This window comes from Trachemys scripta, chromosome 1 (assembly GCF_013100865.1).
Source record: "Trachemys scripta elegans isolate TJP31775 chromosome 1, CAS_Tse_1.0, whole genome shotgun sequence".
In the NCBI taxonomy this organism is placed as follows: domain Eukaryota; kingdom Metazoa; phylum Chordata; order Testudines; family Emydidae; genus Trachemys; species Trachemys scripta.
Window position 1 is genome coordinate 90196209 of NC_048298.1, and position 15924 is coordinate 90212132.

The 15924-nt window shown below is 46.9% G+C and overlaps 1 protein-coding gene across 1 annotated transcript; it reads right to left on the reverse strand.

Moving 5' to 3' along the window:
- Window positions 1–426: 426 nt before the first annotated feature.
- Window positions 427–14770, reverse strand: FAM83F (family with sequence similarity 83 member F). The gene is made up of 4 exons (XM_034789448.1): window positions 14327–14770; window positions 5959–6126; window positions 1900–2021; window positions 427–1255 (listed from the first exon to the last, which is right to left on the reverse strand). Exons 1-4 carry the CDS (start codon window positions 14768–14770, stop codon window positions 427–429), a joined length of 1563 nt encoding a protein of 520 aa, XP_034645339.1.
- Window positions 14771–15924: the final 1154 nt, after the last annotated feature.

Here is a 15924-nt window from a genome sequence, read left to right on the forward strand (position 1 = left end):
ATTGGGGGGGATGGAGAAGGAATAGATTATGTAGGATTCTCCCACTCTGTATTCCCTCCCACCATGACCTTGTCATAGTAACTCTATATCCAGTCAAGTAAAGCTGAGTAGGTTAGCTGGTAGGAGACATCTAAAACCTATCTGTGCAACTGTGCGCTGCCAATAGCGTCCCTGAAGTACAACAGGGTTCTCTGCTAGCATCTAGGAGGGCTGTGAACTACTAATGCTGCTTCAGCCGGGAAGCAAAGTACCTGTGCCTGGAACCTTTTTACATGGGGAGGTGGGGAATGAGAAAGAGATTCACCCTCCCCACCTCGAGACCATTAGAGGAAGCCACATGAGAAGTGTGAGTCTCACAAAATTTCCCTTTAAAAATGCCTGCAAGATGATTTTGTTTCATTGGCCTCATTTGCTCTCCTTGTCATTTTAAGGCAGAGAGGAAAAGAAATGGTTGGAGCTGCCCTTACATTCCTGGACTGGGGGAGCCCAGGGGAACCGTGGTGGAGGAGGTTTACCTGAGGTGCCCGCACTACTCCGAATGCTGACAGGGCTGAAGCTGATCAGGTCCTCACCTGTCGTCTTCACAATCTCAAACTCTTCGCCTGAGATTCCCCCACTGGCAAAAGAATTGGCCTCAGTGTTCATGACTGGGGGCCGTTTAGCTTTCCTGCTGAAAAACTCGCTGCCAAACCTCTTACCCTGCTTGGAGTTGGCTTCCCCGTTGGCAACAGAACTGCCAGTCTCCTCATCCTTCTTGGTGTCACGAATGGACTCCCTGGATTTGGATTTACGTTTCGGATCCCGATGGAAGAAGGAGAACAATCTCTGGGGACTCCGGTTCACTCTCCCCAAGTTCTCGAGAGGTGGCAGAATTTCTGGTAGCACCTGCTCCACCGTGATCAAGTCATTCAGAAACTGATTCAGCCGCTTCTTTGACTCACTTTCCTCCTCATTCTTTTCCAGTTTCTCCTGTGCCTCCTGCCTCTGGCGCGAAGCCCAGAACATTTCACCAGGGGCAGCCCCTGTCACCAGACCATACTTGGGGTTGATCACCTTACGAGACACAGTGGAGGAGCGAAACTCCGATATCCCAGCTCCTGAATGAAAAGGGCTAGCAATGTTCAGCTCCTTGTAGAGATTGACCTCCTCGGAGATGGCGTAGAGCTCACGAAACTCTATGTCAAACATCTCCACATTCTGTCCCGTCAACAACAGGAGGATGTTTCTGTCGATGTGGGATGAGCTCCAAGTGAAACTGGCAGAGAGAAGCCACTGTTAGATTTTTGCATGGAGATAGGGAGACCTGACACCTCTCCAACCCCCAAATGACCACCTCTGAACTCTCAGCATTCAGAAACACATGGCACTGCAACGATGTGACGAGTATCTGACTTGATACTGGAGTGGCATGGTATATAATTTTTAAGTCTGTTCTTTATTGTACAGATGGAAAAATCTGGTAGAGAAAGCTGTGTGACCTTAAAGTACAGTTCCCCCATCTGGACAAGGACAATGGTAACCACACAACCTGCTGTTGCTGAATTGGCAGGAGGGCTCTCAATACTGCCCAGATAACCTCTTCTAGATAGCAAACTGGCCAAAGTGGATGCTGGGGAATCCCATTTGGCCTTTGGTTGGTGAGGAGGAGGAATTCTCTCATTCAGTGGAACGTTCTGTTGACATAGAGATACTCTATCCTCCAAAAGTCAGTTCTGTGTTCTCTCTCGCACATCAGACTTCTACAAAGAGCTCAACTGGACACAGCAGCCTATCTAGGAAATGGACTGGACAACTGTTAGGGAATAAAAAAAGAAGGAGACTGCTCCCTACCTCTCCTAGGTAAAGCATGGGGTAGACCTTATACAAAGAACAGGGGTATGTCCTGGGTGAGTGACCCACCTGTAGGACCCAGTGGCCACTTGTTCACCATCCACCATCAGGAACCGGGAGGCCAAGATGCCTTTGATCTTCCCTGATGGCATATAGAACCCAACTCCCGTCACAAAACGTACACGAATGTTCTAACAGGAAGGTGAAAAAACAAATCACAACAAATCGTGCATATAGATAATCAGATAATCCCCCATCTCCAGGCACCACCACCCCAGTCATCTCATCTCACCTCATCCCATGCTAGAGCTTATTTCACATTGGCCAACAGAATTCAGAAAGGTTGCAGGAGGGATAATCCAAGACAGAATGTACTTCTGCTGTCTGTCCCAGCTGGTCACTTATTTTCTATACAGGTATCTCTCCTCCATCAATCTGTAGGCCTGTCCAATAGGTTAAAATGTGCTTGCAACTCTGCCTGTCCCACTCACCTATTCGTCCCAGCACTCAGAAGTCTAAAATGCAGGTGGGACAAAGCTTCCAAAATCTAAGGGAAGAAAATGATCCTCAGTCCCCAATGCTGAGCTGCAGCCTCAGGAGACCCAACCCAGGTGGGGGAGTGAATCAACAGTGGCATTTTTGCACTCTCTGAATCCTGGGTCCACCCCAGTCACCCATAAGCCACTCTGCCAGCCGAGACTAGCTAGAGCACAGAGCATTGTGGCCACATAAATTCCTAACCCCGGCATATTCCTAAGTAGACTAGAAAAATGCTGACTTAAGGCTATATGCCTTTCAGTGTCAGACGTCTGTCTGCACATAACATACAAGAACAGAGATTTGAGTACACAAACAAGTGCTCTGCTGATTAGACCTATGTCATATGTTTAAAGAACCACGCGGCCCTGGCTGTACCCAGACTGGATTTCCAGCCATAGGTGAACTTACTGTGACCAAAGGAATCCAGAATTCTTGTAAAATCCTAGTTTTCTGAATATAATATGTAATTTTTAATCTGTTCATCATATCTGTTGTATTTAATCTGTTCAATAGAAATGCTGAAGTGTCAGTACAAATTCTGACTAATAATCAATCATATACTACTTGGTATGTTTAAAGTGCTGTGCAGACATTAGCTAACTAACCATCACAATACCCCTATAAGTATTATTACTCTATGTCACGGATGGGGAACCTGAAAAAGTCAAAGTGACTTGCTCAAGGCCTCATAGTGAGTCATGTGTGTGGGATGCTGAATGCAGGTCAGGGAGAGCACATCAGAAGCAGGGTGTCCTGTTTGGTGTTTATTATAACATTTTTATCCATCTGGTTTTTCACTGAAGACCTTTTTCTATTTAACCAACCTGGATTTTGCTGTATGCCAGTCAGTAGCCCATGATCTGCAAACAGAATTACCTCATTTTTTCAAATCAGTCAAAAAAGGTACAAGAAGTTATGTGACTTCTTTACCAGGAAGCAATCTGTCTATTGAGAGCAGTCTGTGTGAGCACAAAGCCAGACGTGTTACAACAGTATTTAGAAAGTGGAGGTTTCACTGGATTTGCACATTGCAATTCCTGCTTTTGGTAAACAGAAGTCAAATTTGATTTTCTTTTAATTACTGTGATCTAAAAATGACTCTTTACATGGGCACAGAGGGAGTAGAAAGATACAACAAAATAATCACAAATATCCTTTAACAGTGCAGAGACAAAGATATATCTATATGGCTTCATGTGCAGAAAACACAAATAGCATGCAATTTAGTGAATATACCACATCAACTACCTCCAAAAACTTATATTTCTAGAATGTCTCTTACTTTGAAAGATCTCAGGGTATTTAAAGATGGATAAATAAACTAGACAGAGGGAACAGGATCCCTCCACTGAAATGCACTCACCTCTAGAATGGAGTACTACCATGCTATTAAATAGCTTAAGGGTATGTCTACATTTGAGCTGGGAGGTGTGATTCCCAGTTTGTGCAGACGTACCCATGATAGCTCTGATCAAGTTAGCACTTAAAAATAGCAGTGTGTTGGCAGCAGCCTAGGTGGCCTCTCAAGTTAGCTGCCCCAAGTACAATCTCGCCCAACTCCCTGGGTAGGTACTTAGGCGACTAGCCTGAGCTGCTGGGGACACATTGCTATTTTTAGGTGCTAACCCCTAAGCTAGGAATCACACCTCCCAGTTTAAATGTAAATGTACCCTAAGAGAAAGAATACGATATCCAGTTGAAGCAGAGTGCAATTACCTAAATTAAAATATGGCCAGAACAGTTAAAGAGTTTTTAAAAAAATCAGAGTGCTATGGGGTCATTTAATGATTGCAACTAATCAACGTCTTGGTGTTACAGCTCACTTGGAAGATGGCACTTCCAGCAGCAGACCACCCCCTCTTACCAGGCCAGGACCTTAGTTCAATGTGAACACAGGGGAAAGTGCCATCTATTCAGTCATTAGCACCACAACTTCTTGCAGAATGCTGGTGTTCCTTGAAGGACTCCCATTCAAGTACTGATCTAGCTTGATCCTGCTTAACCTGTAACATCTGAGGGAAACCCAGCAAAAGGTGATATGGCTACCTGCTATTTAGCTGGGTGAAAGTAAAAACTACTATCCCTGAGAAGGAGATCAACAGAGGTCTGACTGCATTGCGAGGCTGGCAGTGAAGCCCACTCATGGGGGAATAAGGCTGAACTCAAGTATTGAAGTCTCCCCCAATGGCAGCAGGAAGTTAAGTATAAAAGGGGAGTGTAGCCGTTAAACACTTTTTGGGGGAAAAAAAAGCAGAGAACAAGTCTAGACCTCAGCTAGAAGCAGCCCTCCACTTTGTATCCATTTAGAAACCTCTGGTTGCAGAAGCCTTGTTTTTATCCACCACACTCAGGCTTCAGAAAATCATATTCTTTGTATTTGAATTCGCTTTGCAATTACTTCAACCAAAGGAAATCTGGTTTTCACCCTGAGCAATGACCAATGATTTCCTGCTAGGAATCAAAGCAGGCTGGTCATGGCCTCACAGCGGGTTATGGTATATACATGGAGGGGATCTTTCTGTGTCTCTCTCTTTAATGTGAAAAATTTCCTACTGCTTACCCACTAATCCTCAGCAGGTAGACTAGACTCAGACCCTTATTCCAGTTCTGTGACACCGGTACATGAACATACTGTAACTGACATCGTCTTGGTGCATATAGGCCTGAGCAGTGATGCACAAAAATTAGTGACCTCTACGCACAAACCCTGGAGGCAAGCTCTGTAGGCACTCCCATTAGGAGAGCCTCTGGGGTACCTCCCATGCAATGCCTTCACCCAGGAAAAACACTCACACACATATTGGGGTCACAAAATTAGCAGGGAGCTTTAGTCCCAGTCTGACTGAGATAATAGAAGTGAGTTCAGTAAAGTAACGAGACAGAATTAGATGACAGTCAGACAAACAAAATTGACAGGCCCAAATAAGAGTCAGAGAATGACTGAGACCTTTCGGTTCTAGATCAGCTGGAATCCCTGCTCCAGAGGCACATGATTCTCCATGACAAAGTTCTCTCCAATCAGGGATGCTTAGGTCAGTCAGGCACAAACCCTCCTCAGGCCCCTTCCTACTCAGAGCTCCCCCTCGAAGGTCATTCCTCTGTCTTCTCCTGCTCCACTCAGCCCCCAGAAAACATTTTCTTACTCTCCTGCTTTCCAATACGGCTCCAGTCCACAGCTCCCCTCTGCCAATCAGAGCACATTGCAGCTAGAAGGGACTCAGTTGTCCATCCAAACAATCTCTGATCCACCCCAGAACTGCAGCAGCTCAGCCCCCTTCTGGATACACAAAGGCCTTCTAAGCTCTGGCCTGATCTATACTGAAAAGTTAAATCGACCAGGCTACATCATTCAGAGCCGTGAAAAATTTTACACCCTTAACACCATAGTTAGGTTGGCCTAATCTCCAGTGTAAACATGGCTAAGTGGAAGAAAGAATTCTTCAGTCAACCTAGCTACTGCTTCTTGAAAAAATGAACTATATTGACAAAAAAATCCCCTTTTGTCGACGTAGGAAGTGTCTACACTTGGGCATTACAGCGGAACATCTGTAGCGTAGACATGGCCTCCATTGTACCACAATATCTTACCTGGATCTGGAAGCTATTGAGATTCATACACTTGCACATCTCCAGGAAGAACTTCACACCCTCCTCATCTAGGATTATATAGACTGGGATCCGGCGCTTGTATGCTGCGTCCACAATATCCTGGAAGATGTCCCGGTCTGTAAACAGATCCATTACCACGGCAATGATCTGGAAGTAAGGATCAGGCAGAAAGAGAGGCAAGTAAAATACAGTATTAGAGATAGGGTTGAGATGGGGACATGCAAACACACTAATATAAAACAAAAGAGTATGGGTGCCAGGCCAGCTGGGTAGAGAGTATACTCAAGGCAGACTAAAGCGTGAGAGAAACACATGCCTGAACACAATTTAGTAACCTCATTACTTCATGGCATGGCTCCCAATGCCTGCACATGTACATGGAAAGAGTTTGTTAGTTCTTGTTGGGACCTCTCTTGTCATTTCCAGGGAATGCTGCATATTAATCAGAGGCTTGAAGAACAACACAGCCAACTGCCCAGTTTTCATCTCCACTGTGAGACCTCTCCACCATGTGTGTCTCACAGTGATTTATCTATATGTGAAGAGACCCTGGAAAACCAAGGTTCACCTGCTCAGCACAAGGGACCCAAGAAATTGTAGGCAGAGGAGACAGAATACTAAGGGTGTGGGGAGAAGGGGGATTTTGTTTTTCAGTTCCACAGATTCCCCTGAGAACTCTCCTACCTGGGCTGGGTTCACAAGGAACGCATATCTATATCTGACCTATGGGGTTCAAACATACCTGCTCATATTTATAACAACAGAGATGGTTTGGCATTCAGTTCTGCATTTGTTGGTGCTACAAGTATCCTCCCCACCCCCTTTCACTTTAAATGCCCAACAGGATACATTTTTCCAACACAGACTTTATAAAAAACAATGGAAAAAGCTACATTAACATGCTGTTAAACTCACAAAAGTCTGAACAGTCAGTGGTTACAGGTAATTACAAAGCAAGAAGATTGTTGGCACCCTTTACAATATAGGAAGGTGATCTCAAAGGGCTTTTCTTTGTGGTCCACACCCTACTCTGTTCTCCCTTTTTAAAACACTAGAAATATCAAGTCCCAACTTGCCTCTTCTTCCTGAAAGACTTTACCCAGCCTTTGGAAGGCTGTGAATGAATCACCACAGGAAGCTGCTGCTTTCCTAGTCTCATTCATTTACAGTGGGCATGTAAACTTGGGCAGTCAGAGGCCCCCTGCCTACACTAGGCTGGGAACAGAGTTGTCTGTATAAAGTTTAAATTCCATGGGCGCCATTCACAATGGCCAGCCGCATTATGTTAAACAGAGGTAGCATGAAACTATTTTAAACTCTTTTAAAAACCAATCAGGCAGTATGGGTCCCAGCTCAGTGCAGAGAAGAGCCCCTTTCCTTCAGCTGAAGGTTGGAAGGGGCCCAACTCAGGTTTCAAGGGGTAGTAACTACAGCAGGGTAAATAATCCTCACTGGAGAGGCAAACTGAATCTGGGAAAGAGATTGTCCTTGTATGCGCCAAACCATGCCACAGCATAAGAACGGCCATAATGGGCAGACCAAAGGTTCATCCAGCCCAGTACCCTGTCTACCAACAATGGCCAATGCCAGGTGCCCCAGAGGGAGTGAACCTAACAGGTAAAGATCAAGTGATCTCTCTCCTGCCATCCATCTCCACCCTCTGACAAACAGAGGCTAGGGACACCATTCCTTACCCATCCTGGCTAATAGCCAATAACGGACTTAAAGTCCATGAATTTATCTAGTTCTCTTTTAAACCCTGTTATAGTCCTAGCCTTCACTACCTCCTCAGGTAAGGAGTTCCACAGGTTGACTGTGCGCTGTGTGAAGAAGAACTTCCTTTTATTTGTTTTAAACCTGCTGCCCATTAATTTCATTGGTGGCCCCTAGTTTTTATAATATGGGAAAAAGTAAATAATTTTTCCTTATTCACTTTCTCCACACCACTCATGATTTTATATACCTCTACCATATCCCCCATTAGTATCCTCTTTTCCAAGCAGAAAAGTCCTAGCCTCTTTAATCTCTCCGCATATGGGACCCACTCCAACCCCCTAATCATTTTAGTTGCCCTTTTCTGAACTTTTTCTAATGCCAGTATATCTTTTTTGAGATGAGGAGACCACATCTGTACGCAGTATTCAAGATGTGGGCGTACCATCGATTTATATAAGGGCAATAAGGTATTCTCCATCTTATTCTCTATCCCTTTTTTAATGATTCCTAACATCCTGTTTGCTTTTTTGACTGCCACCGCACACTGCGTGGACATCTTCAGAGAACTATCTATGATGACTCCAAGATCTCCTTCCTGATTAGTTGTAGCTAAATTAACCCCCATCATATTGTATGTGTAGTTGGGGTTATTTTTTCCAATGTGCATTACTTTACATTTATCCACATTAAATTTAATTTGCCATTTTGTTGCCCAATCACTTAGTTTTGTGAGATCTTTTTGAAGTTCTTCACAATCTGCTTTGGTCTTAACTATCTTGCGCAGTTTAGTATCGTCTGCAAACTTTGCCACCTCAATGTTTACCCCTTTCTCCAGATCATTTATGAATAAGTTGAATAGGATTGGTCCTAGGACTGACCCTTGGGGAACACCACTAGTTACCCCTCTCCATTCTGAAAATTTACCATTTATTCCTACCCTTTGTTCCCTGTCCTTTAACCAGTTCTCAATCCATGAAAGGATCTTCCCTCTTATCCCATGACAACTTAATTTACGTAAAAGCCTTTGGTGAGGGACCTTATCAAAGGCTTTCTGGAAATCTAAGTACACTGTGTCCACTAGATCCCTCTTGTCCACATGTTTGTTGACCCCTTCAAAGAACCATAGTTAATAGTTCCACAATTTCACATTTGAGTTCTTTCAGAACTCTTGGGTGAATGCCATCTGGTCCCGGTGACTTGTTACTGTTAAGTTTATCAATTAATTCCAAAACCTCCTCTAGTGACACTTCAATCTGTGACAATTCCTCAGATTCGTCACCTACAAAGGACAGCTCAGGTTTGGGAATCTCCCCAACATCCTCAGCCATGAAGACTGAAGCAAAGAATTGGCAGACTCTTTTTCCTCACCATACAGACAGGGACTTACCACTGCCAAAGACCATTGCTCCACCAGACCCGTTCTGTTAGCAGAGGATTACACAGCATTTTCTTAAAAGAGAGACAGCTTCCAGTATACTTAGCTACATATATTTGCCACAGGTGATCAGTGATTAGAGAGTGAATAAGCTATACACACAACCACCTCTGTGACATGGGGCCAAACATGGCCAGCTAGTGGCAGAACACTGCCCTGTCATCAGATAGGATCTGGGCTGGAGTTCCTGGTGCAAAGGTGAAGCCAAAGTTCACCTGTTGGGGGGGAGGGAAGGAGGAGGGTTAGTGCTATGTGCCATCATGCAGAGGACCTAGATCTCATTCCTAGTCTCTCAATGCTTGGCCATTGTCAGTCCTGCTAATAATAGGGAAACATTTTACAGATTTCTCACAGTTGTGGACACTGATTTAGCTCCAGTATTAACAACACTGTGAGCCCTAGGTTAGATAGCCTGCCAATTGCTGCTTCAGTTTTAACCAAACTTGTCAATTACACCTGTTCTGAGTAAGACTACATGCTGTGGTTAATAGTACACCTCTACCCCGATATAATGCGGTCTGATATAACGTGAATTCGGATATAACGCGGTAAAGCAGTGCTCTGGGGGATGGGGCTGCTTTACCGCGTTATATCCGAATTCGTGTTACCGCAAGCAGTTCATCTGCGCCCCCCGTTACTTGCTGCGGCCCTCCCCGGGGCCCCCCCGCCCCAGCTCACCTCCGCTCTGCCTTCTCCCGCAAGCGCGCCACAGCTCCGCTTTTCCCCAGTCTCTACATAAAAGAATAAATAAATGCTCAGCTCCGCTTCTCCTCCCTCCCAGGCTTGCTGATTGGCGCGGCAAGCCTGGGAGGGAGGGGGGAGAAGTGGAGCTGCGGCGCGCTCGTGGGAGGAGATGGAGCGGAGGTGAGCTGGGGCGGGGGGGCCCAGGGAGGGCTGCAGCAAGTAATGGGTGGGCGCAGAGGAACCGCTCCCTGCTCCAACCCATCTCCGCTTCCTCCCCTGAGTGCGCCACCACCGCTCCGCTCCCCCCCCCATATGCGGAATGAATTTTGTTATGTGCACTAATATGAAGGTGATGTGTGACATCACCTTCATATTGATGCACATAACAAAATTAATGTGGTGGGGCTGAGGAGTTTGGAGTGTGCGAGGGGGCTCAGGGCTGGGGCAGAAGGTTGGGGTGCAGGGGTGTGAGGGCTCCGGCTGGGGGTGCGGGTTCCGGGGTGGGGCCAGGGATAAGGGGTTTGGGGTGCCCAATCACCCCAGGACTGAAGCCCGAGTCCCCGAGCCTTGCCACTCCCCACAGGTGGGTCGAGAACTCACCTTGCTTCTGCAGCATTGTGCCCCACCTGTCACCAGAAGTGCTGCAGGGCAGCGCATGCAGGAGCAACAGGGGAGGGAGGAAGGGAGGGGAAGAGACTGATATTCCCCCCCACCCTCCATCAACGCCCAGGAGGCTGTCATGGCCAGGGCCGGCTCCAGGCACCAGCTTCTCAAGCAGGTGCTTACGGTGGCCGCTCCGGACAGGGGCGGCATGTCCAGGTATTCGGCGGCAATTCGGCGGACGGTCCCTCACTCCGCCTGGGAGCGAAGGACCTCCTGCCGAACTGCCGCCGCAGATCGCGATCGCGGCTTTTTTTTGTTTGTTTGTTTGTTTTGTTTTGGCTGCTTGGGGCAGCCAAAACCCTGGAGAGCCGGCCCTGGTCATGGCCGCACTTGAGAAACATTGGACTAGACTCTAATGATTACTTCTATGCAGAAAAGCAGGGCCCACGTTCCAGCTTGGTTCTCTGACTTCCCAGCAGAAATGGAGTGTTGCAGGTACAAGCCTGTAGCCAGAGGGCAAGTACTCTATGCTGCCACACACACTTCTTGTTTTGGCAGCTCATTCCCCTGGGGCCTGGGAGTGCTGCTGAGTCCAAACACCATTTGTTAATAGTACGACTGTCGATTAATCGCAGTTAACTCATGCGATTAACTCAAAAAAAATTAATCGTGATTAAAAAAATGAATCACAATTAATCACAGTTTTAATTGCGCTCTTAAACAACAGAATACCAATTGAAATGTATTAAATATTTTTGGATGTTTTTCTACATTTTCAAATATATTGATTTCAATTACAACACAGAATATAAAGTGTACAGTGCTCACTTTATATAATTTTTTATTAAATATGTGCACTGTAAAAATGATAAACAAAAGAAATAGTATTTTGCAATTCACCTCCTGGAAGTACTGTAGTGCAATCTCTTTCTTGTGAAAGTGCAATTTATAAAGGTAGATTTCTTCTGTTTTTTTACATAACTGCACTCAAAAACAAAACAATGTAAAACTTTAGAGCCTACAATTCCACTCAATCCTACTTCTTGTTCAGCCAATTGCTAAGACAAACAAGTTTGTTTACATTTACAGGAGATAATGCTACCTGTTTCTTATTTACGTCACCTGAAAGTGAGAACAAGCGTTTGCATGGCACTTTTGTAACCAGCATTGCAAGGTATTTACGTGCCAGATATGCTAAACAGTCATATGCCTCTTCATGCTTTGCCACCATTCCAGAGGACAGGCTTCTATGTTGATGATGCTCGTTATAACAAATAATGCATTTATTAAATTAGTGACTGAACTCCTTGGGGGAGAATTGTACGTCTCTGGCTCTCTGTTTTACCTGCATTCTGCCATATATTTCATGTTATAGCTGGTGTTGAAGGTGTTTTGCAGGTTTCCTTTGAGGACAAGGACTGAGGGGTCAGATATGGAGTGATAATTTTGTGAAAAGTGTTCACCCATGGGTAATTGGTATTTTAATCTTTTATCATTTTTCTGTGCAAAAAGTTCATTTGAGAGCATAGTGATTATCTGGTTTCATCCACATAGTTGTTTTGGGGGCATTTAGTGCACTGCATGAGGTACACCACGTTATAATAGACACATGTAGGACCCACGGATCTTGAAAGGTGTGATGTGGGGGGTACTGGTCATTGTAGTGGTGGAGATATAACAGATGCAAAACCTGCAGATGTTCTGGCAAGGTCTGGTGGTGCTTTGGGTCCTGGTCTGTGGTGAGCTTGCTTCTGAGAAGCTTGGTAAGTTGTTAGAAGGCCAGAAAAGGGGGGGGGGGGGGGGGGGGGGAAAAATTTTTTTCTGGAGGTGGTTCCCATTGAGTATGGATTGTAATTGTTTAATGATACCCGATATGGGTTCCAGTGTGGGGTGGAGGGTGACAAATAGGGGTGATAGAGGGTTTTTTCCCCCTGTATTGAAGTAGGTTCTCTCAGAGTATCTAAGCAAGCTGTTCCACCATGTATTTAGCTGTGACACTCTGAGTACCTTTCCCAGACCTGAAGAGGAGCTCTGTGTAGCTCGAAAGTGTGTCTCTCTCACCAACAGAAAGTGGTCCAATAAAAAAATATTACTTCACCTGCTGTCTCTAATATTCAGGACCAACATGGCTACAACAATGCTCTCTAGGTCAGCTCACATGAGTATAACAGGCAGGTTTATCTAAATAGGGTCAGTAAATGTTCAATGGGTGTTTAACATGCAATCACCTTCCAACTGGGAGTGGCACAGGGTTTTCAGTTTCTCCAAGTCAGCAAAACCAAAAAACCTCCCAGCAACTTTTGGCCTTCAGGCACAGATGCTGAAACAGCCCAATTCCTCACCACCCTGTCCTTTGTCTAGACATTTACCCCAGTGCAAAGTGGATGCAAAATAGATGTAAAATGCTACCAATTCAGAATAAAAACATTTCACAGCCACTTTGCATTGGTGTGTGACTACATAAGGTGCAGGTGAACAATTAATTAGGCCTTCATTATTCAAAGTGAGTGAAAAGGGTCAGGGGAGAAGGGGAATATGTAGTTTGAAGAGGGAATCTTTTCAGAAAACTGCTTCCTATCCTATCTCACCTAGCAGATTCATAGTGAAAATCTTTGCAAGAGGTGTGTGTATATGGGGAGACACAAATAGCTTCCATTACCCACAGAAAACAGCAGGAAGGGGAGGGATCAAGTAGCCTTCCCATTTGCCACATTTGAAAGTGCCAACACCAATGGAAACCTGTGCAAGAAGAGAAGCCATTTTAAGTGGAATCTCTTTCTTGGAAGTCTCAGCTCAGCTGACATGAGAAATACTCTTGATACATCCGTGTTCCATGCAAACTTTTGGAATCTTCCTATTGGTTTGTCTTCGTGGCAGAGAAGAACGTCATTAACAACAGTTCTCTGCCCCCAAAAGATAAATACAACTATGTATTGGCTCAAATCCAACTGTTTAGCAATCAAGACTGGATTAAGAGAGCATTCAACCACTAAACTATAGATTTAGAAATCCATCAACAAACAAATCTATCTAAATTTACAGAGTTTAAATAGTTTTACCTATATATGAGAGAAAGACAATTGAAACAGACTCAAAATATATGATCGTCTGAGCCACTGATTCAAACTGACAGTACAAAATGGGGTTTTATATCAACTGCCCATTAACAATGGGGTATCCAGTCCTGGATATAGATTCTTGATGGAGTCACTTCGGCAAAACTTATATTTTGATTAGCAGTAAAGTATCATGAGACGCTGGATAGGACATTAGTAGGTTATAAATCCTGGGGGCCCATAGTTAACTGTCTCCTATTTGCCTTGCATGGTGTCAAGTATCAAGGGGTAGCCGTGTTAGTCTGTATCCACAAAAACAACAAGGAGTCTGGTGGCACCTTAAAGACTAACAGATATATTTGGGCATAAGCTTGTGTTGGTAAAAATCCACTTCTTCAGATGCATTAGTCTTTAAGGTGCCACCGGACTCCTTGTTGTTTTTGTCTCCTATTTGACACAGCAAGGAAAGAAAATCGATTTGTTGTTGGGGTGGGGATGGTGGGGTGTTTTCCCCTCTCCTTTTTCCATCCATGATAACCCTCAAGTTCAAGCTCCTTCTCAGAATCCTTTACAGTGAGGCTCTGTCTGCCTATGGGACAGCGCCTGTTCCTGCAGTATTCACGCTCTTCACAGGAGGTGCGAGAAAATTGTCTCAGTGGATGGCGAAGTTAAGTGCTGCTGCCCTCTGAGAAGAGGAACTCAATGGAAACAAGCCACTGAGCAGATCCGCTTCCGCAGGAGACGGAGCACCAGGAGGCGGTGGGAGCGCGTGATGCCGCAGCCCGCAGGGGGGAAGGACCCACTCCCAGTGCTTTGGGGTGATGAAGTGAGCGGGGGGAGGGGACACACCTACCCTCTGTGCCTGCTGGATCAGCTCCCGAATGACCTGTTTGAGGTGCGGCGCGTTCTCCTCCTTCCTGGGGTGGGTGAAGAGACTCACCCGGCTGATGCCCCGGTAAAAGTTCTTGTCCGTCCAGCCCAAGTCCAGCGGCGGCACCTCCGTGTCCGAGCACTCCGGCCAGTAGGCCAGCGAGACGCCTTCGCCGCCGGCCCCACCGCCCTCCAGGTGCGCATCGTAGCGGCGCCAGTCGTCCGGCAGGGCTCGCAGCTCGCGGCTGGAGAGGAAGTCCCGCAGCTGCCCCTTCTGCAGCTGCTCCCGGTAGCCCGGCTCGCCTTTGGCGACCAGCTCCTGCAGCGCCCGGCGCTGCCCCTCGCTGTAGTAGAACCTGGCCTGGGCCTCGGTCACCTTCTCGTTCACGTGCGTGTCGTCCAGGCAGATCAGCTGGGAGTCCGCCATACTCGCCGCTCACCTGCTGCCACCCGGGCCAGGAGACGGGGCGGGGCCGCCTCACCTGGCCGCGGCCGGCGCCCGCCCAGCTGGTGGAGCGGTGGCTGGGGGCGGGCTTGTCCCGGCGCCTCTGTCCCCGCGCCGCGCAGTTACCTAGCTCTGTTGCAACCCAGCTCTGTTGCAACCCCTGCCCTTCGGGGCAGCGCGGGGCCTGCTCCCGGGATGGGCTGGCCTGGCCAGGCCAGCCCCTGCCAAAACCTGGGGCACCACCCAGCCTGCACGCAGGGGTGTCCGTGGAGGGATCAGTGCCCGTGGAGCTGGGGGACAGGGCAATGCTTTGTGATTGGCCTGCAAAGACCCCTTGAAGCCACACGTCTTTAGATAAGGGCATGGACTCACTGGCCACCCCTCAGCAGGGCCGGCTCCAGGCACCAGCTAGTCAAGCAGGTGCTTGGGGTGGCCACTGCGGAGAGGGGCGGCACGTCCAGCTATTCAGCGGCAATTCGGTGTACGGTCCCTCACTCTGGCTCAGAGTGAAGGACCTTCCGCCGCAGATCGCAATCACGGCTTTTTTTTTTTTTGGCTGCTTGGGGCGGCCAATACCCTGGAGCCGGCTCTGCCCCTCAGCTCCCGTCACTGTCTGTCCAGTGGTGCCTCAGCCATTGGGGCTCTTCAGCCACTCTGTGCTCCATGGCTATGTACCATTCACTCTGCCTCAGCCACTGCTGGGAAGGGGAGGGCTGCTGGGCTCCAGGCCTGGAAGTGATTCTCCTGTACAACTGGGTTAGAAGCATTCCCAGTTTTCTGATATAGAGCTCTGATGGGTAGCAAGAGGTCAGACCTTATACCTGGCAGTGGGCCTAAGAACATAAGAATGGTGATACTAAGTCACACCAAAGGTCCATCTAGCCTAGTATCCTGTCTTCCGACAGTGGCCAATGCCGGATGCTTCAAAGAGAATGAATAGGGCAATCATCAAGAAATCCATTCCCTGTGGTCCAGTCCCAGCATCTCTCAGTCAGATTCCTAGGGCCACCTAGCACATGGAGTTGCACCCCTGACCATCTTGGCTAATAGCCACTGATGGACCTATCCTCCATAAACTGGTCTAATTTTTTTAATTCATTTATACTTTTGGCTTTCACAGCATCCCATGGCAATGA

Excerpts from the sequence above, each read along its gene's own strand:
- FAM83F (XM_034789448.1), bottom strand. The coding sequence starts at position 14,770 with ATGGCGGACTCCCAGCTGATCTGCCTGGACGACACGCACGTGAACGAG. Across the intron at positions 2,022-5,958 it reads TCAATAGCTTCCAGATCCAG|AACATTCGTGTACGTTTTGT; the intron begins GTAAGATATTGT and ends CCTTCCTGTTAG. Across the intron at positions 1,256-1,899 it reads GTGGCCACTGGGTCCTACAG|TTTCACTTGGAGCTCATCCC; the intron begins GTGGGTCACTCA and ends TCTCTCTGCCAG.